The sequence below is a fragment of the Lotus japonicus genome, chromosome 5 (assembly GCF_012489685.1).
Source record: "Lotus japonicus ecotype B-129 chromosome 5, LjGifu_v1.2".
NCBI lineage: Eukaryota > Viridiplantae > Streptophyta > Magnoliopsida > Fabales > Fabaceae > Lotus > Lotus japonicus.
The window spans coordinates 12,016,645-12,038,029 of NC_080045.1; the positions used below are offsets into that span (position 1 = coordinate 12,016,645).

Genomic DNA, 21,385 nt, shown 5'->3' on the forward strand with positions numbered 1-21,385 from the left:
AAAATCCCCCCGGGCAAGTTACCTCCACCATATGATGTGGATGTTTCCAACTCAAACAGGATTGTCTCGGAAGGAGGACACTTGTCTTACACCTAGAATGCAACACGTGGGGAGTAGAAACACAAGTCGGAGAAAAACCAGCAGCGCGCGAGGTGCAAGGAGCGAGAGCAGAGGCGGATGCACCGCCCGGCCACCCTGGGCATGTGCCCAGGCTCTGGCCAAAAATTTTGTTTTTTTCTTTAGATTAGATCATGTTTTGGGCTCCAAAAAAAAAATAAAAGGGGCAAAATTTTCAGAAGAGCCATGGGGAGAGAGAGCGCCAGGAAGAAGAGCCATGGGGAGATATTTGTGCTGTGGGTGAATTTTCAGAAATGGCAGAAAACAGGAAGAGTACGCTGGAAGAAGAAGCATAGCGCACGAGAAGATGGAGTAAGAAAAAGGATAAGACTAAGTATTTAGGGTTTTGAATTTTTTTTAAAAAAACATTAAGGCCCTTGGCCATTTTTACGGCCCAGTAGCGTATTTCAAGGCCACAGTTGATATATTTTTTTTAATGTCACAATTGATATTATTATTATACATACATTTTGTGAGTAAATGATATACATATACGGAAAAAAATTTGACAAAAATATATATGCACAGTAAAAAAAAAATGCATTGTGTGGGTGTGTTCTTATAAATATGATATTACATATTATGAGAAGGAATGTTTAAATTCTTTTGTGTGGAGTACGAATATTACAAGTATAATGATAGAAAGGGAATTGGGAGCAAACCATACTCTAAACCACCATTCTATTTATGTTTATGGCTACCTTAATATTTTGGCTCAAGCTCTGCAAGAGAAGAGCGTCACTTGCTAGAACGTGATGATGAATTGATGGATATATGCTTTTCTCTGCAAGCCTTTTACTAATCTGCTCCATTCTTATCGCATTGTTAACTTTTGATCAGATTTAATATATTTAATATTGATAAAAGATGATATTGATTTCAATTTTTCTCAAGTATATAATTTTTTAATGTGATAAGACTCTACGACATCTCTAAAGTTAAAATCAAATTATATGTACAACTGACTCTGTATACCTCCTTTGTACCGAATACTTTATAAATCGCGTACTCGTACCACACACCGGAGCGTATGACGAACCTGATAGGTATGGATTTGTACCTATATGTTTGGGTTAGATATTTAATTGAGAATGCGGCATATTTGTCATTGCAACAGGCTATTCACGCTGCAACAACGTAATGCCCGCAACCGCAACCGTAATTTAAAACCTTGGAACAAACGGCAGGTGTGAGCAGTTAGACTTACGTATAACTTTGCCCAGACTTCATAAAAATCCTGGCTCCGCCACTGAGCGAGAGAGTGAAAGACTGAAGATTGAGTTTGTTACCTTTTGACTGTGATTCTTCTGATCTTCTCCGAAAGAAACTCCGTGATCCTTTCACATGCCGGACTTTTTCAATCTCCTCCACAATTTCGAGCCCAAAAGGTATACATTGCATTGCATCTGCATGCGTATGATTCGTCGCCATTTCCACGCGTCCTTCAACCCTTTCTTTTCTCGGATCCAGTCCAATTTGGAGCGTTTCTTCGCTTGTACCAGTTACACTTCACACTAACTGAAACAACACAACACACAAACACTGTAAACTTGGAAAATGTAATGTGATTATTAGAATCGGTGTAATGTGCGTGATGATGCTTTGATGCACCGTGAGTTTGGTTTTTAGAGTGAGAAAGCTATGGGCTGTAGAACTGTAACAACTGTTGTTCAAGTATGTTGTTGTCCTTATTGAGTAAGCGTTCGTTGGAGGTTGATTCCAGGTAACACATCATATATGTTGAAGCTAAGCGCCTGAATAAATTATGTTATCCAGGCCACGCGGACCGCAACTTAAAACCCTGCTTTGCAGTGAATCCATTTTGCCGCTTATTTGGTGTGCTTTGATTCGATTTCTTCATCCGGGTGGAAATTTGGATTTATTTGTTGTTTTATTGTCTATATTTGGTTTTAGAAATTGCCAAATGATGGAATGTGGCTTCTTTTTGTCAAATATGAGCAATGATTACATGTTTGTTTGTGTCAACAGAGATTCTTATGGATTTGCATTAAGGCCTCAGTACGCGCAAAGATACAGAGAGTATGCTTTAATCTACAAGGTATCTAGTACACTTCAGTTTGGTTTTCTGTTTTTGCTGATCCGGGTTCAATATTTCAATTCCTTATTAAAGTACCGGTATAAACAGTTTTTTGGGGCATAAATACACTCATTTTATTATATTTTAGCCTTTTGATGCAACAAAAAATGGAGCTAAATAAATTATGTTATCCTTTGCAATTCTATGAACTGGTTTTACCAATAATTAGCCCAAATTCAGTGTAAGATCAGCCCTAAACTGACATATTCATCATATCAGGAGGAGGAGGATGAAAGATCAGATAAATGGAGGAGTTTTCTTAATCAGGTAGCCAAACCAACTCAACCAAGTTCTCCTGAGATCAAATATACAGAAACATTGAAGGCTGAAAGTAACGAGGTGAAAGAAGAGGTAAATCTACATAGGCTAAGTAATGGGGATGATTCAAGTAGCAGGAATTCTTCTGAAGGCGAGGATGTAAAAAAAGAGACTGATGCGGTCAGGGTTAGTGAGGGAGAAGATTCAAGTGGCAGCAAGACTTCTGAAGGTAATGAGGGAATAGAAGAGACAATTCTAAATAAGGTTGACAACGGATGTGACTCAAGTGTCAGGACATCTTCTGGAGATACTGAGATAAAAGAGGGTACTAGTCCGGGGAGGGCTAGTGAAGGGGATGACTCAAGTAACAAGAAGTCTGCTTCTAATAGTGTAACAGGAAATCTTTCTGGAGAAGAACTATACCATTCAGAACAAAAACAGACCTGTAAGGTTAAATGCTGGGCTGAAATCAGATCATCTCTTACTGCCATTGAGGAAATATTGAGTTCTCGTGTCAAGAAGGGAAATAATATGAAATGTGAAAAGATAAATGGTAGTAATGAACATCTTTCATCTATAGAAGAATCAGAACCTTTAGAAGGGGTTCATGATGAGAATATTCAGGAAGAGGTATTGACCAATGCTACACTAGATGGTGGTATCAGTGGCTCAAGGGAAGAAAATGCCTTGATAGATCAAGACATACCAGAACTGGAGTCCCTTGTTCAGGGAGGAGTCCCAAAGGACCTTAGAGGGGAGGTAAAATCAATACTTCCTAATTCACTTACATTCCTAGTTTGGTTGGGAAAAAAGTACTGCAGCCTTCCCCACACTACAATATTTTTGTTATAGGTCTGGCAAGCGTTCGTAGGTGTGAAGACACGGAGGGTGGAGAGCTACTATGATGATCTGTTAACTCAAGAATCAAACGATTGTGAAATCAAGGGGAAAGATGTTATGTCTGGAGCAGCAGGGAAATGGAGAAAGCAGATTGAGAAGGTCATTAGCTGAATGCGCCTTGGACTTTATTTTGATTTGTAGGTGCTGCATCTTTTTCTTTATATTGCAAGTTGGCTCTCTCCTTAGACTAAACCACACTTTCTTTTCTCAGGACATACCACGAACTTTCCCAGGTCACCCTGCTTTGGACGAAAATGGCAGGAATTCCTTGAGGCGTGTACTTCTAGCATATGCTCGACATAATCCCTCTGTTGGGTACTGTCAGGTAACTGGAGACTAAAAGAATCGTTTTTGGTGAATACTGATTCAGCTACTACTTCCTAAAATTTAAGCTTCATGAAAAAAAATTTGCTCATAGAATTTCCATCCCTGTCCAAACAAGTTTATTCCTTGAAAGGGTTAAAATAAACTGAAATATTGTGTGCCATTGGGAAAACCAAAGTTGTCATACAGGCCCAATCGCAGGGCAGGCCAACTATTAATTTGCCTAATATTTAGAACCCTAACAGTGTGTGTGCGCCTGTTTGTGTGAGTCTTGTTTTGGTGGCCGTAGTGGTATTAGTCTCTTAACTGCTGGTAATTTCTATTATTGTCATTATCATCATATTCTTTATCTAAGTTTTGTTATCGAAATACATGCAGGCAATGAATTTCTTTGCTGGTTTATTGCTGCTTCTTATGCCAGAAGAAAATGCCTTTTGGTAGGTTTGGGAAGCTTGTCTCATAGTCCCCTTGTCAGTCCCTCTTTTCAGCACAGACAATAGTTGTTCCAAGGAAAAACCTTCTTCACTTTTACCTTTTGGTAACTAATAATAATGGAAACTCAATCTTATAAAAATGTTATCTATTCATGACTGCTTCTTTCTATTGTTTTGTACACAACACAACATATTAGAGCTGTATCAGAAGGATGTGGCAAAAAAATACAACAAAATAACATTGTTGAACTGAATCCCTTGTTTTGTACTAATGTCAATACAGCACTGGTGTTGGTATCCAGGTGTTGGAAAGACCTGGCGACTCTCCTTAGAAATGTTTCGCAAAATACGAGATAACCTTGAATTCTTATTTTCCCAGCTTTCTATAACTACCTTCTCCCTATAATTGCTTGCTAACTAACTGTAATCAGAAGATCTAACAGTTAAGAATGTCGTTGTGTAACTTGTGTTACAGTTATTATTGCCTTTAGAGCTATAATCTCCCACTTCCCTGCTTATTCTTCTAATTTAAACCGTCTTCAGTGGAGGTCTTCTATCAAAGTACTTGATTTGTCTTAGGTTCATATAATCCCACTTTTATTGGAATATCTCAGGGCATTTGTTGGAATTATTGATGATTATTTTGAAGGCTATTATACGGAGGAAATGATAGAATCCCAGGTGTGGATCAACTTTTTCTTAAAAAAGGGGGAAAAACATTTTTTATCCTGATTCCTGTGTCAGAATTGCATGTCTGATAATTATAGTATTTACTGACATGTAATTCTCTTTGCCAGTAACAGACTCACAGAAGCTTTTAATTTGTCAGGTGGACCAGCTTGTTTTTGAGGAATTAATGCGTGAAAGATTTCCTAAACTTGGTTCGTATTTATATCTTTTCTCTTTAGTAACTTAAAATGTCTCTATGTATTAGTTTGGGTAGTTTTTTTTATTCCATTGATGTTGTTGGTGCAGTTAATCATCTGGATTACTTGGGAGTGCAGGTGGCATGGATATCTGGACCTTGGTTTCTATCAATCTTTGTGAACATGATTCCATGGGAAAGCGGTGGGATTTATTTGGAGCGTTTTTTTCTTCTTAAATATTACATCTTTGGTTGAGTTTGGTATATTCTTCAATATGTTACATTATGCTCTATTTGTCCATCTCAGTTCTTCGAGTTTGGGATGTGATACTATTTCAAGGGAACCGTGTTATGCTATTTCGAACAGCGCTGGCTCTAATGGAATTATATGGTATTGAGTTTTTTTTGTTGAATCTAATCTCTGCAAAGTAGTCTATGTAAGTAGTTAAGTAAACTATGCTACTGTTCAGATCATTTAAATTATATAAAACTTTCATCTCTTATATTAGGTCCTGCATTAGTGACAACAACAGATGCAGGTGATGCAATTACTCTATTGCAATCACTTGCTGGCTCAACATTTGATAGCAGTCAGCTTGTCTTTACTGCTTGTATGGGTTATCTGGCTGTGACTGAGGCAAGGTTGCAGGAACTGAGAGATAAACACCGACAGTCCGTATTAGATGTTATAGAAGAAAGGTCAAGGAAAGGACGAGTTTGGAAGGATTCCAAAGGGCTTGCATCTAAATTGTATAGTTTCAAGCATGGCCCAGAGTCATTGGTAGACGAAAAAAAAACCACTGAAGGAGGTGATATGGTAACTGATAAGAATGTGCAGCTCGAGTCCCGTTCCTCTGGTCTAGATGAACTTCTCAATAGCCTTAATGTTGATTCAGAAGTGGATTCCCTACCTGATCTCCAGGAACAGGTTGCTTCCCCTCTTCAACATCCCACTTCGTCCTCCATCACCAAAAAATATGGCAATGTTTGTGAAGTAGATTGTAGTTTATCAACCTTAGTATGTTAAATGCCTTCAAAGATGTCTTTTTTTATTTTTCTCCATCCTAAAGGTTAACTTGATAGTGCGGTGGTAAAAGGTGTTTGCCCTATTTACAATGTGACGTTAGACACTGAATCTGAAATACATGAGTAATTTGCTCCAGTTCATAACATGCTTGATTACTTAAGTTCAACTTTTTTTACAGTCGTTGCTTTCATGTTATGACTTTCCCAGCCTATGGTATATTGTATTCCATTTCACTCAGATACACTTAAAATATTTAAAAGGAGCTAGAGTAGGATGATGTTAAATTGTTTTCTCTGAAACATGCTGGATCTTCAGTGGTGTTTTATCTGTTGATTTTATATTTCTGTGTCTGCCCTTTAAAACAGAATTAGATCTTATGCATCAGAAAATTTTACTTTTGAAGATTAATAATTTTCCAATGCTTTGCAGATTAGACCCTAAATTCATTATGTCTCTTGTCTATCTCGGAGTATAAATAGCATTATATATTTAATTTCTTGTGCCACCACAGTCAGATGCAAACTTAATATGATTACAATGATTTATAAAAATTCTTGCCTTGTAGGGAGACACGCATGCGTTTCTTTAAGTGTTTCTTTAATTTTCTTGAAAAAGATAACAAATTAGTATATAGAATTACTATATGTGTACCTAACAAATTGTCATGAACTAACTATACCAAAAGCTTAAGCTATTGGGTGAACACACGAATTATTTTTATATTATATTTCTGACACACCCCTTACAACACAAGCGTGGACAATGCACAAGCTCACCTACCTTATGTTGAATTTCAACTTTTTACTAGAATAATGGGTGCACCAAGGATCCACCATAAAATGATCATTAATAGCTTCTGTGCAGGTGGTTTGGTTGAAGGTTGAATTATGCAGATTGCTGGAGGATAAACGATCTGCTATACTCAGGTTATTATCTTACAGTTTTCATATTCTAATTCTCGAAACAATTCTTAGAATTTAAGACAAATTGATTTTTTCTTCAGCCTGCTACTTATAAAATTGCGAGAAATTGCTAGAGTATAAATTAAGGTCATGAAGGAATTTCAAATTGTGTGAAGTCGCTAGAGTATAAAATTGTGAATATTTTGAATGTTTTACTGTATTTATGTTCAGGTCTGCTTCATTGTAAATCAAAGTGTTCAAATCTATATAATGCATTACCTTTAGCACTTTTGATGTGCTATTTCTATCTTCCCCCTTCCATTCCCCATGTTGCTTTATTAATATGAAAACAGTATATATTCAATTCAGTATTGTGAGATTCTATTGTTAGCTTACGAAGACAATTAATTCATTTCCATGCTCGTATTTCAAACCTTGGACAGAGCTGAGGAGCTAGAAACAGCTTTAATGGAGATGGTGAAGGAAGATAATCGTCTGCAATTGAGTGCAAGGGTATATCCAACATTTGGAGGATTTATCTTTCTGTTTTTTTTTTCTACGGATTTTTCTTTGGGTATTTGGGTTTATTAAGTTTCTACTAATGGAAGTCAATCCCCCCCCTCCCCCGACCTCATTTTTCTATAAATGTCAAGCGGTTTAAATGGAAGATAGTCTGATTAAGAAAGGTAGAATAAGACTAAAAATACTTGATGAGAAACCATTGCAAAACTGCAGATGGATTTATTGAAAACTTAATTTTTTATAGTGCCCCATGGCATTGCTTGATCGATGTAGTTAACTCCATCTAGTTATATTTGGCTTGGTTGTTGATATATTTGAAGCTTTTAGCATATCAAATTGTACTGTGCTTATTTTAAATTAACTGCTGCGGCTCCTGGTATGCAAGCCCCTTCTTCGTCCCTATTGCATATGATCCAATGACATAAAGCATAGCTGCTTATTTTTTAATAGATACCCTTGGATCAAATTATAACTATAAAATGTGTTCTGTACTTTACCCTTGATAGTGTCTTGATATGAACTCACTTTCATGTCAATTTGCATTTTGCTTTAGAATTCAGAAAGAATAAGGTGAAATTTTTTTAACTTAGATAACTACACTCTAACCTTATCCACCTATTTTTAGGGTTAATGTAACTCATGATATATCTTGGATTTGCCATGATACTACTGAACCCATGCCTAGGGTATTTATTAATATAATCAATATAAATAAGCTTGATGTACATATCATTCAATCACAGGAGAGGATTTTTAGTTAACCCTATAAGAGACAACCACTAGGAAAGCTATTTCAAATATGTTTGTGATCGTGCAGGTTGAGCAATTGGAGCAGGAGGTAGCTGAATTACAACAAGCCCTTGCTGATAAGAAAGAACAAGAAGCTGCAATGCTGCAGGTTCTAGTGTGCACCTGTTTTCTCCAGTGTCTATTTCTGTAAGCTTATATGCAAAAATGAATAAGTAAATAGAAGTTGAGAAAAATTTCTATATATGTTGTATAGAATTTTTTTAAGTCTTCTTCATCCACAGGTCCTAATGCGGCTAGAGCAGGACCAAAAAGTTACTGAAGATGCTCGCAGAAGAGCAGAACACGAGCTTGCAGCTCAGAAATATGAAGTTCACGTGCTTCAGGTAACCTCTCCCCCTTCATATACCACTGTGACTCTGGCCATTGGTTTTTACAGTATACCGCCAACTAGAATAAAATTCCTGTATGGAAATGTGCTTAGAATATCAACTCAATTTTTTCCAAATAAAATATAAAGATTTACAACATTAACTTCATTTTCTTAATCGTGATGATATTGGGAAAGTATCCTAGTGGAAAACTGGAGGCCTTATATATATTTTTCTAAAGTTCGATATCTGGTTTGGGTACTCTTATATATGTTTTCCGTGCAACTATGTAAGCAATGTCCCTATTGATGCTTTTGCTTGATAGAATGGATGCAAGCATGGGAAGTTGAGAACTAAAATAACTGTAAATTACTCAACATTTGCTGTTACATCTTCTATTTCTATTTGTACTTGGCAAATTACATGAACTCCCTTTGAGGTTTATCATTGTAGCACTCACCTCCCCTCTATTATTTAACAAGACACTAATCACCCTTATTTTATTGGGATCATTGCACTAACCTTCCCTGATGTTTATTATTATTGCACCGACTTCCCCTTAGATTTATCATTATAACACTTAGCACCCCTCTATTATTTTAAATGATATACGAATGAGGGGGTGTCAGTGCATTTCACAAAATAGACGGGAGATCAGGGCAATCATGATAAATCTCAGGAGATGTGAGTTCAATTTGCCCATATTCTTTTGGATGAATGTACTACAATGTGTTGTGGATGAAGGTTTTCTTCTCTTCTTATTTTTTTATTGGGGGGGGGGGGGGACTGGATTATTTGTGTCCCAAAATACTGATATTAAAAAATTCCACTTTCTCTGTTTTTATCCGAATACACACAGAAAGAAGCAATCACGCTGGTCTAACTATTAGGATCTTAGTAGGCATGCTTATATCTATTTCCAGTATAATGAATATGCAGGATAAGTATGAGAAGGCCATGGCATCAATCGCTGAGATGCAAAAGCGGGTTGTTATGGCAGAAAGTATGTTGGAGGCTACCCTTTCATACGAATCTGGTCAATCCAAAGCACTTTCTTCACCACGGTACAATTTTTTAAAACATTTTAGATTATGCGTGAAACTTTCTCCTCTTCTAGTCCAAATAATTTGTTATTTTCTTCATAATTCCCCTTTGCAAGTTCTTGGAACCTAATATCTAAAGACCTCTGTAATTCCGTGTATGTGTCTCGCCAATTAAACACTGATTCATGAAATGCTCGAATTTTTTATTGTTGAGAAATAGTCTTAATAGTTGAGGTTCCTTGATGAAACTGAATAGCAATTAAGCAGCTAGGCTTCATTGAAAGGCTTGAACTAATTACAACTATCAACAAACTCTATTGGAAAGAAGATTAGCCAATATAATTTTGACCCTAACATGGGAATCTTTCTAATATTGTTTATAAAGAGGGTTTAAGTTTGATGTTAGTCAGATATATATATATATATATATATATATATATATATATGTAGCCAGATATATATTTCTTGAAGGATCTTAATAATATAAAATGTGTGTCATGCATTTGTCCACCATGATTTTTCCTTCATCGTGGTTTTCGAACGAGTTTCCAAAGATGCAATCAATAGATTTGTGGGGAAGGGATGTTAACATAAAGAGCGTGTTGCATTTGATGTGAGATGTTCCACATCCGTATGTTGTTAGGGATGACATTCTTTTGAATCAATTTTCACTGAGGTATTTTTGTAGGGCTGGTCCCTCACGGAAGATTGGCCTACTTAGTTTTGGACTTGGCTGGCGTGACAGAAACAAGGTAAAATCTTCTCCATGTCCACCCTTCTCCCAATGACTAGTACTCAAGCAGAGGACATGTGATTACAATTATGGATTGCTAAATTGAATTCAGAAGAGTTCACCGTTAGATGGTGTGTCAGCTTAACTGGCAATTCTTTGACATTAAAAAATTCAACTCACTGCATTATTTGAACCAAAAACTGTATCTACTGTTTGGCGTGGAGGTGTTATAGAAATTGTATAACATGTCACTTTTGATTGGACTTTGCCATTTTCTGCAGCTAGAAGCTCATTATTATTGTTTGTAACCCTTCACTTCCTATGAAACAGGGAAAACCTAATGCTGAGGAATCCAACGAAAGTTTGCCCGACAGTGTCACTCCGAGAAAAGAATCCAATAACCAAGAACAAGGTAAATAGAACATGCAGAGCAGTGCCTCTAGAAGTCTGGAACCTCCCAAGATGGTGCTCTTCTGTCAACTAAGGAGCTGTTAGCTGTTTTCTGATAATCAGTGCTAAATTTTCCTTATGTCAGATAGTTGACTGAAATTTAGGGTAAGAATCCATTTGTATCATCATCAAATTCCAAAACGGGTAGATTTATTTCCCTCATTTTTTTTTCTCTATCCACTTCACTAAATTAAAACCGGAATTGATTCTTATGTTGATAGATAATTAGCTGTAGAAGGTATATACTGTCTCCTACGCCGTCGTTGGTAACATGGCATGATTACACAGCCGTAATGTGTTCCCGTCACATGAATGCCCTCCATTTGTTATGGCATGGATTAAGTTCTGTACTAGTTTTATACAATCATACACACCATGCAACCCCAGTACATCCATAGCCTCCAAGCGATGTTGTGCACAATTGCTCACAACGCTCTATGACAACAAGAGTATAAGAGTATAAGAGTACATCCATAGCCTCCAAGCGATTTTGTGCACAATTTTTTAATTATGCATATTTTGTCTTTTTCCATAAAGTTACTTTAGAACAAATAATATTTCAATGCTAACAATCCCTCAAATATTCTTTCAATGCCAACAAACCCACTAATGTAAGCTCTAGCTTCAGCATTTAGACGCTCTCGAGGCTCATTCGGTCAATCTTTATTTTTGTTACTTTTTTTAGAAAGCAAAAGAATATATAACCAAAAGGCTAGAGAACAAGGCTCTCAAAGAGAGAAAACAAGCACAGCTGGTCTACTACAACAAAAAGAGAGTAGACCACCAAAAAGCGAAGGAAAACCCCAAGAACCAAAATAAACATCGCAAAACAAACCCCAAGCAAAGCCCCACCCTAAACATATGCAGTGATTTTTAACTAAATATCATGGTAGATTCTTCGTGCTGGTTAGATTTGGCTTAACATATTTAATTCGACCTGTTTTTTGCTGGATCATGATCTAGTCACACAAGAAGTAACCAATTGATAAAAGAACCACACATTGATTCTTCCAGTACTATGAATCGATGAGAAAGTAAAAGAAATTATTGAGTCGCTAAATTCAAGTGTTCTAAGCATCCAATCAGCATAACAATCTCACAACATTAGATTAATTCAGCTTCCAAATGAACAAGTTGTTGGAATAACAAGTCCTTTATACATTAGCACAATAGAGAGAGAGAGACAGCAAAATTCCAAAATTACATGAAGGCTTCTCCATCTTTTTCCACATATCTCCATTTCAAAGCCTCTGTTTCAAATGCTCTGAATCAGCTATCTGTTGCCCCACTTGCATTTTCGTTTGAGGACTGTCGAACAAATTGTCCGCGGAATCGAGGTCGTTGTTCAGCTAATCTCTTTCTGCTCTGATATCGAACCTATAACAGAAATCATAGAATTAGCTACATACTGCATTATGACAAAAGATAACAAGAGATTCACTAGAATTTGTAGAGGATTAGTCTGATCCACTCTCACGCATGCATCCCTTCCCACAATCAGATCATATGTATCACTCATATGCACAACTGGTCCTGCTTTAAAATGCTGAATTTCCTATTGACATACATTTATCAGTTTTTGATTTCCATGCCTAATTATAATAGATTTGATTTGTACACATTTTATTAGATATTAACTCCTTGTACTCCCTTAATTAGGAAGATTAGATGTAGCCTATATATATTGTAATCATCGGCATCCTTATATATTTTTCATTAGAAAAGAATATTCATCTTTCTTCCCTTTCATTCAAGTTCATGTGCATCGCAGGACCCGATTGTTATTTTTCAATTTCTTTTTTCTGCCTTTTTCCTAAGTATTATGTATTTACAGAGGTATTATGTATTTACAGAGGATGATATCTGGGTGAAGGAGGTAGTCTCCACTCCATTATAGACCTATAATTTTCAGTACCTATCAATATCATAGTAAAAGATTTAAATAACTCATTATATACTTTGTGGTCATTTACCTTTTTATGAAAGCATCTCTCCTCTCTCTCCTTTCTCTTCTGGCGAAATTTAGTTAGGGCTGCCTGCCTTTGAGAAGCCTTGTTTTGATCTACTCTGTTGGCACTTCCACTCCCACTAGCATCACCACTGCCACTATTCCCAGTGAGTCCATTGTTGCTTCCTACGTTTGTCCCCCCAGCATTAGCTGCTTTGCTACTCCCATTTGGTCCATTGCTTCCATTGTTGCTTCCTGAACCACTTCTATTGATACTGCAATTTCCAATATTACCTTCAACTACCACATTTGATGACCCACAATGCGGAGCAGTAACAGCCATTTTCTTTAAAGATTCAGCATCATGATCAGGTGGCAGCTGGTGCTGTACGCTATTAGCAATACAGTTATGGTTTTCATGACGGAAATGGAAGTCCTGAGTTGCAGAATCCTTATGAGTATCTACTTTAAGCGGTGCCACCATTGGTGTTGTTGTATCTTCAGTATTATGTACGATAACTCGTTGAGAGGCACAAATAAGGTTGTTCTTTAGAGGCTGGAAAGCAGATGTTTGGTACAAACATTTAGTTTCTGATGCCACTCCTGGCTCACTTTTAACTGCAGATTTAGTAAAAGCATTATTAGTAGTGGAACCCATATCGATGTTATTGCTGGCGACATTTGAGTTCTGATTAGGAGGATTGCCGCTAGAATGGGATTGAATGTCACGAGATGAATCTTTCTTCGTGATTTCTAAGCTATTATTATGAGGTGAATTGCTTCCAACACATCCGGTGGGAGACTTCTTAGTATTAGAGGCTGCATTGTATCTGTAGCAGGAGAAGACATTTAGCAATTATACAGTTATCAATCATAAAATTATTTCAAAACAATACAAAATAATGACACCATATCATCATACCTTGAGAAAGCAGATTGATCAGAACGTCTTAAAACAATCCGTTCGTCTTGAATTGTAATCCCAGCATCATTAACTCCTCTTAGCCTCTTTAAACTGAGCTCAAGAGATGGAAATTCTTCATCATCATTAGTACCTTTATTTTCAATGTCTGAGGACTTGGGTCTTCTATTTAGGGCTTCAAATTTTGCGCCATGCATCTGAGAATCAGAAGTGCTAGTAATGGCATCAGACAATGAAAGACCTTTGCACCTTAGCTTGCTAGACTGATTCTCACAATTAAGATCCAGTTGTCCTCTATAAATTTGCTCATTGAATTTAGGGGGGGCTACATCAAGGGCATTGCTATGTTTTGAACCTGCAGTTTTGACTGGAACCCCATTCATATAGTTGACAATCACGTCAATATCTCTACTGAGTATACTATCATCTCTATGACAATGTCCACAGTAAAGAATGAAATACAATACATCATCCGAAACAAATAGATATAATATGCATATGCACGCAAGTACAAAAATGCATGTGATTAGTTGGTCGCCCACACTTTAGGATTGGGATTAGACATTAATGGAATGAGATCAGCAGGTGTGAACCACAAGAAGTTGAAGCATTTTTAAATGGTCAACCATAAGAAATTGAACAAGTATAGGAGCAAAATAAACATTCAAGCATGGATGAAGCATTTTTAATTTAGGAATTTAACATAAGCATAGGAAAGAGCACTCCGAATTATTGTCCTTACAGTACTAGGTTAACAAAACAAAGTCATGATTTTTGCTTTGTCAAGTCTTGACTCAATGGATCAAAACAGTTAAAAGTTCATCTGAAATACACCAAAAATCTAAATATATTTTCAAGAATCACGTGATGCCAAAATAAAACCCCTAACAGAAAACCAAAAAGCAGAGTAACATGATAATGAAATAGTAAGTCAATGACTCAATGCTATGCAAGAATTGGTTTGAAAATTTCAAAGACCAAACAAACTTATGTTCTGACATGATTTCATGTTCATTGTACAGCGAGATGACCAATACACTTAATACAATAAAAAGGTTCATCAAACACACCATATTCTTACATTAAGCATCACACATGCTATATGGGTGATTCTTGAGTAAGAAAGAGTTAATGCAGTGAAAGGAAGATCAGTGCACTTAGTCTTACCATGTTGTTCCTCCTGCTCTGGATACTCTTTTGTGGCCATAGGAACCATCTTGTCCTCACATATTTCAGCATTGGAGTGAACCACTTGAGCACATGTGCTATCAGGGCCCTCAGTTATTTTATCCCACTCGGAGACTGGTTTAGGACTGTCCACTTCTACAGCTCGTTTGGTCCAGGAACTCTGCAGCAGGAGAATATGACAAAATTGACATGTAGCTTTTGGTACCGGAATTTGAACACGGCCTCTTTATGACAATACTTACTAGTTAGTTTTAACCAGTGTACTGATGGCTTGTTGTGGTGTTTGCTGTTAAACTGTTAGCTTCCTTTTTGAAATATTTGATGTATTTGATGTATTAATGGGTGACATATTAAAATATTTAGGCTTCTAGTCCTTTACATTTTCAAAAACTAGAAAGTGATAATTACATTTCATTCTAGTCAGACAACAGCAACGTCATGAACCACCTATGATTGAAGTAAATTATTCAAACAGGTTGAGCCATTCATCTTACTTAACCCACAATTTGTTCTAGAACGTGCCAATTTGAGAAATAAAAACTTCCCACATCAGAATGTTTGGGTTCATTGGTTATAAAAGATGTGAAGCTATCAAAGTGAACCATTTCTACATGATATAAAAGAGAGAACCTGATACTTACACAATTGCAAATTTTCATCTTAGAATATAATTTCAGTGTGGTTAATTTCATCGCCGTATACATCAGATTAGTACCAATGGAAGGGTGGACACACCTGTGGTCTCTCCATTGTATATATTTCTTATTGTTAAACTTAGTGTTGTAATATCATGATAATATCATGAGATATTTATTTCTATATTCATGTGATATGTATAAGTATAACTGATATAAGGAGATTTGTACAGATTTTATTCTTTCAAATTGTTTCCTTAATAGGAGAGCCTTAGTATGTATAATGTAACCACCTATTCTCATTTGAGATCATAGCTATCCATCCTGGATAGCGGCTGGCCCCAAAAGTGCTATAGCGGGAGGGTGGCTACACTGAAATTTTGTATATAACCTTTATAAAATGTATACAATATACATATAAGTACTAGTGAAATGATAAATATTACTTAAGATTCATAAAATATTCATAATAGCAATGAAGGTCATAGATCTTTAACAAAACCATGCAACTAAAAGTCTAAAACCACTCAAAAGCAAGGTAAAAAGAACTTTAAGAGAGGTTGTTGAGGGAGGGGGTAATCTGCATTATTTGGGAATCTTTTCAGCCTTAGACTAGGGTTTACAGCTTTGGGAGCTGAGTAATATTTTCTGTTTTTTCCATTCATCTTTGGTGTTCATGACCATTTTTCTGATAAAATGGAAGCTGAGTGATATTTTTTAGTTTACACTTACTTGGATACTCAGTCGTATGAGGGGGCAAGGATGCTACCCCCAATAATATTTCTACTAGCTCAAATATTTCAGCTTTGGGTCCAAGACCCTTCATCTTTTGCCTAAGTCTTCAGCATCACATAAGCTACTACACAAACTCAGACTATATTCATTGTGTTTTTTTTTCCGGCGAGCTGTCTCGAGATAATAGGGTGACTTTTCATCTGAATTTTGCCTGATAGGGAAGACTTTCTTGCCAAATAGAAATGCACTGCAGCAATCAGGTTATGGCAAGGGAAACGCGCTCATTCGTGAATTCCTTTTCCATGTTATAATCTCTAACTCTCCACTTGAATTTGTCATTTTGGCAGAGAATGGTCCAACTCGAAATATTTAATATGACATACTATGAAGATATACTTAAATAAATTTATATAACATAAATATGTTTATAAACTTATAGTGTTGCTATCTTTTAATTATTAGTTTTCTATACATTTAATAAAACATATTATGCTTTTCAATTTGAGTTGAATTAATTTATTAAGATGTTAATATTTATATAATATTAAAATATATATTTGATTATTTATTACTCTCTCGGCCATGATTGAACGAACAAACCGAACCGTGAAGTGGCCTTGGTTGGTTCAGTTGACAAGTCAGATCCTCTCTAGCTCATTTATCATAATTATTTATAAAATCTTAGCTCAAGCATTTTCAATCCCTCTTTAAATTATTTCTGGATCCAATCCTCAGGTGGTTTACGAGTAGCATAGTGTTCACAAAACACTTTCTGAACCATCTTTGACTGTTTAAAGGTAAAATATAATTAGAGGAGAGAGACTTTTTTTTGTTGATATCCTTCCTTGCTGGTTTTCATAACCGTGCCTTCTTACTATGTAGTCCAGCCTAGTGAGAACGCTTCTCAGTTAGATCTTTTTTCTATGCCTAGCATATTATATTGACAAAAAAAGGAAAAAAACATAAGAGGATAAAGCAGTTAGTGGGAGGGGCAGCTAGCCGGCTACGAAAGATCTGGCTAGAATCCAACTAATTGTCATATGATAAAGCGTGTCTCTATAAAATTTTAGAATGTATGAACTAACATACAAAACAGAATATAAAAAAGACATCCACCAAACCCAATTTTGAGGTTAAGGCCTGTTTAGTCCATGCACTCGAGCTCTTCCAGCAAAATATCACAAATATAAAAGTTATACCTGAGTACCGCTACCATTGTCACTTCCATCCCCATTATTCAAGCCATCCCCATTGTTCAAGTCTGTGCTTCCATTATCATCCTCGTCATTGCTTCCAGAATTATTATCAGACTTCTCAAGACTCTTTGATTTTATAGACTTCTGAGTTTGTGTGCCACTTTCACTGCCACTCCCACTAGACTGAGGGGAAAGAAACGAAATGAGTTAAGTTATATCAAGAAAATTATTTTAAGCATGATTCCTAATGAGTCATTTACAAGGAGCAAAATTCTATCCGCATTATAAAAAATTGGTGGTTCTCACATAGAAACTAATCTTAAAATAATGCCACGTCTCCATGTGTGTTTGGGTAGCCAACTTAATTAAGCGCTTATAGCAATAAGCACTTTTTGCATAAGCTCTTCTTCATACGCTAAATTAAGAAGTTTATTGAAATAAGCTCAAAATAGGCTATAGGTAGATATAAGCGCTTATCCATAAGCTAAATTGAGCAGCTAATGAAAATAAGCTCAAAATACTTGCATAAGTGTTTATGCTATAAGATAAGCTCAAATAAGCTCTTTCAAATAAAGGCAACAGAATACTAATATCCCTATACTTTTTTTAATATATAGAAATGTATTGGACAGAAAAATAAATTAGGAAGTGTAAAATCAGGAAAGAAAATTTAAGTCATCTTACACTATGACATCTCCTCCAAACATGCTGCCAGAGGTTTTTAAGCTCATTCTTCCGTATGGGTTTAACTAGAAAGTCAACAGCACCCTTTGACAAACACTTAAAGACTAAACCCATAGAGTCATGGGATGACATCACTGCACACCAATCCCATCAGAAGCCATAGAAAAAAGTAGCTCTTTAAAAGTATGTGATGACAAAAAAAAAATGCTTCCAACAAATGATCTATAAGCACTTGGAAACTTACTAATTATAGGAATATTTTTCCGTGTTTTATGGCTCATAATCTTGTATAGAAGACCAATGCCGGATAAGCCAGGCATTGCTACCTCAGTTAAAATAAGATCAATATGATTGGTCAAATCCTCCAATATCTTCCAAGCTTGCAATCCATTTGCCGCTTCAATAACTGAAAAAATACACACACAACTAAGATCATGGGTACAACAATATTATACTCTTTAAATAAAACAATTATCCTGATGTCGTGAGTAAAATACTTGCTCATAAAGTTAATATATTGACCAATTCTAGAAACATACACTCTAACACTGTTTTTGGATGAAGGTCATGTGAATACCAATAAATTGTGACTCCCACTCTCCATTTGGTGGGACCCACACCCTAAGTGGTGGAAAATACATGAATTTCAGACCATAACAAAGAATGTATTGGATAGTGTTTTCCTACCATTTTTTTTACAAATTTTTAACATATAAATGTTAAAAACACAGCTTTTTAGCTGAAAATTATGAATTGTATTACTTCCTCTTTATCTTTGAGTTTACATATTCATGTTAGGATCCAATTGCAAAGTATGGGACTTGGGTCCCACATTGGAATTATGGGATTCTAGTGTGGGGTCTATAAAACCTTGGCTTCTCCAACTAAACCCGCTAGTTTCTACGGTATGGTTTTCCCAAGGTTCGTATCAATTCATAACCATAACACATCCCCATTATAATTATAGATTATAGATCACTGAGGAACAAAGGATTCAACATGTAAATTATGATTTCTTGATGTTTGATCACAAAATCATGAAAAAAGCAGCCTTTGCCACTTCTCACACAGTGATTAAACAAAAATAGTAAAAGCCAGCTAATTAGTAGACCAACTTAGCATGAAACAAAGAAAGATTGCAAATTCAGTGTGCCCTAGAGCAAGAAATCTAACCTAGAACTAGAAGTGAATGCCTAACATAGAAACAGAACAGAAAGACAGCAAGCATGTACTTCAACAAGGAGTACAACAACCTAATATACAAAGGCCTTCACTGCTTTTAACAATATGATACATCCTAAGAACAAGCCTACAGTAAGTATTGAATTACAGTATGAGGAAATATCATAGTCTGACAATCTACATCACAAGGAAAGACAGACTAGTTACTACTCCCTCCGTTCCAAAATATAAGTTGTTTACGGTTATGCGCGGCTATTAAGAACTCATCATTTGATAAATATTTTGACTGAAATACTCCTAATTAAAGTTGAGTTCTATTAAGAAGAGAGAAATGTGATTATTGGTTAAGTGCATAGTGAGAGTTGTGATAGGTGAAAATTGAAGGTAGTAGGTAAGAGATATAATATTAAATGAGGGTATAGAAGGAAGAAAGTGAGAAAAAATGCTTTGGATTTGCAAAACAACATAATATATTTTGGAACATAGTACAAATGCTAAAACAACTTATATTTTGGAATGGAGGGAGTAATTCCCTTAGCTCTCAGGGTTGCATTATCCTAAGCATCTTCATAACTTTGCTTATTAAATTCATCACACATGTAAAGGAAGGTTAAATACTCAATGATCTCCGTGGCAATGTTATGCATTTATTAATATAACTACAAGCAATAATTTGAAGACACGGTTCAGAGAGATTTTTATTTCTCTTGTTTCATCAAATCATACAACTACAAGCACTAATTATGGAAGGGATTCAATAAAAAACATATAACAACTAACCTTCATAACTACAATTGCGAAGCAGTGCAGTGACAATAAAGCGAGTACAGTCATCATACTCCACAAGCAAGACCTTAAGAGATCTAATATGTAAAAACCTCTCCCAACATACCCCTTGAGGCTGTAGCTGGGGCATGGGCTGCTGGACAGAAGAGGATTCCACATTCCCCCCTTGTCCAACCTTAACTTCTTCCGCCACTCCATTACATTTCACTTCATCACCCTCACACAAACCTCGTCCCTCACCCGCAACTCCTTCATCCGAGGTCTTCTTCTTCCCATCTCGTAAACGCTGATTACTCGCCTCTTTACTGTCGCCATCAACACTCATCTGACCACCCCTTGTCATCAAAAATGCCCAAGCTCACAATATTCACAACCCGTCGCCATCAAGAGTAAAACACCACATGCTACAATCTTCAAAAACCCCAACCACACGCAATTGCAGCAATTCACTAGATATCAACTTCAAAAAAAAAAAAAAAAAAAAAAAAAAAAACAGACCTATGCAAATAAGACAAAAAAATATCCAGAACTGAAAATCAAATATATCTAATCTAAGCATGGATCTAGTGAAAAGAGACTAATCCCTATATCTTCAAAACCCTAATTGAGCTTAACTGAAAACTTACCGAGAATTGAAAACAGTTATTCATGCGAAGAAGAATCGTCAGAGGTGTAACGGTACCTTTTCTCTAAACAAGAATATCCAGAACCAGAAATGGTGCATCGTTTTCTCTATGCTAATCAGCTGACACTAGAAAAAAAAGGATTAGAAATAGAAACAAGGTAATTAACTAATAATTAAGATTTCAGAGCAAGAAATTAATGAATTAGAGGAGGGTTAATTACCAGTTCAGAAGCTTGATTAATCGCCATTAGCGAGCCATTATTAAATCATTTTTAGGATTACATCATCATAAGAACAATAATTGCAGTGAATTTCAAAGCTAAAATTGAATTGAGATAAATAAATTTCTCAGAAAAATAGTTGAGAATTGAGAAAATTGAAGAACAATTTTGAAATTGAATGGGAGTGAAAAGAGATTGACCAAGGTGAAGGAAGGAAGGAGATAATGTCGGGGGAGAAGAGAAAGATATTGAGTGGGTGCGGAGTGCGAGGGGCAAGGTTGGTGACGTGGACGAAGTGGAGGCGTGGAATGTTCCAGAACTGCCACGCTGGAGGAAGATATTTCCAGGGTGGATGCTGACGTGGGTGAATCTAAAGCAGGGTGCTTATGGGAATCGAGAAGATCTTGAAGATTTGATTTGGAGACGTACACCTGGAGGAATGTCCATGGTTCATGTAGTTTGGGTTACATCG

General features: G+C 36.2%; 2 protein-coding genes across 15 annotated transcripts; one reads left to right on the forward strand and one right to left on the reverse strand.

Moving 5' to 3' along the window:
• The first annotated feature begins 1,421 nt into the window (after nucleotides 1-1,421).
• LOC130717245 (uncharacterized) lies at nucleotides 1,422-11,078 on the forward strand. 6 transcript variants are annotated; one of them, XM_057567399.1, is made up of 18 exons: nucleotides 1,426-1,840; nucleotides 2,107-2,176; nucleotides 2,435-3,232; nucleotides 3,326-3,472; nucleotides 3,585-3,698; nucleotides 4,076-4,134; nucleotides 4,746-4,812; nucleotides 4,961-5,012; nucleotides 5,107-5,199; nucleotides 5,304-5,387; nucleotides 5,506-5,924; nucleotides 6,888-6,949; nucleotides 7,369-7,438; nucleotides 8,265-8,345; nucleotides 8,479-8,580; nucleotides 9,505-9,629; nucleotides 10,297-10,360; nucleotides 10,672-11,078. In XM_057567399.1, exons 1-18 carry the CDS (start codon nucleotides 1,794-1,796, stop codon nucleotides 10,759-10,761), a joined length of 2,544 nt encoding a protein of 847 aa, XP_057423382.1. In that variant the 5' UTR covers nucleotides 1,426-1,793; the 3' UTR covers nucleotides 10,762-11,078. The 6 variants fall into 6 exon arrangements, 2 of the variants coding, with proteins under 2 accessions (XP_057423383.1, XP_057423382.1); XR_009012280.1 differs by lacking the exons at nucleotides 10,297-10,360; nucleotides 10,672-11,078 and having other exon boundaries at nucleotides 1,423-1,840; nucleotides 8,265-8,383; nucleotides 9,505-9,542; XR_009012281.1 differs by lacking the exons at nucleotides 10,297-10,360; nucleotides 10,672-11,078 and having other exon boundaries at nucleotides 1,423-1,840; nucleotides 8,265-8,383; nucleotides 9,489-9,506.
• A 748-nt stretch (nucleotides 11,079-11,826) lies between these two features.
• LOC130717246 (two-component response regulator-like APRR7) lies at nucleotides 11,827-21,165 on the reverse strand. 9 transcript variants are annotated; one of them, XM_057567410.1, is made up of 10 exons: nucleotides 20,914-21,165; nucleotides 20,694-20,818; nucleotides 20,062-20,527; nucleotides 18,344-18,505; nucleotides 18,100-18,233; nucleotides 17,419-17,598; nucleotides 14,829-15,009; nucleotides 13,662-14,016; nucleotides 12,765-13,569; nucleotides 11,827-12,168 (listed from the first exon to the last, which is right to left on the reverse strand). In XM_057567410.1, the coding sequence occupies exons 3-10, from the start codon at nucleotides 20,408-20,410 to the stop codon at nucleotides 12,061-12,063; spliced, it is 2,274 nt and encodes a 757-aa protein (XP_057423393.1). In that variant the 5' UTR covers nucleotides 20,411-20,527; nucleotides 20,694-20,818; nucleotides 20,914-21,165; the 3' UTR covers nucleotides 11,827-12,060. The 9 variants fall into 9 exon arrangements, with proteins under 9 accessions (XP_057423393.1, XP_057423392.1, XP_057423390.1 ...); XM_057567409.1 differs by having other exon boundaries at nucleotides 13,662-14,028; nucleotides 20,062-20,478; nucleotides 20,750-20,812; nucleotides 20,914-21,162; XM_057567407.1 differs by having other exon boundaries at nucleotides 13,662-14,028; nucleotides 20,062-20,478; nucleotides 20,694-20,812; nucleotides 20,914-21,162.
• Nucleotides 21,166-21,385: the final 220 nt, after the last annotated feature.

What these genes read in the sequence shown, in the direction of transcription:
- LOC130717246 (XM_057567409.1), bottom strand. Translation starts at nt 20,410, where the DNA reads ATGACAAGGGGTGGTCAGATGAGTGTTGATGGCGACAGTAAAGAGGCG. An exon ending in ACAATGGTAGCGGTACTCAG is followed by an intron (nt 15,010 to 17,418) that starts GTATAACTTTTA and finishes CTCCTGCTGCAG; the next exon opens with AGTTCCTGGACCAAACGAGC. An exon ending in AGAGCAGGAGGAACAACATG is followed by an intron (nt 14,029 to 14,828) that starts GTAAGACTAAGT and finishes ATGGGGTTCCAG; the next exon opens with TCAAAACTGCAGGTTCAAAA.
- LOC130717245 (XM_057567399.1), top strand. Translation starts at nt 1,794, where the DNA reads ATGTTGTTGTCCTTATTGAGTAAGCGTTCGTTGGAGGTTGATTCCAG. An exon ending in TCGTTGGAGGTTGATTCCAG is followed by an intron (nt 1,841 to 2,106) that starts GTAACACATCAT and finishes TTGTGTCAACAG; the next exon opens with AGATTCTTATGGATTTGCAT. An exon ending in AAAGCACTTTCTTCACCACG is followed by an intron (nt 9,630 to 10,296) that starts GTACAATTTTTT and finishes GTATTTTTGTAG; the next exon opens with GGCTGGTCCCTCACGGAAGA.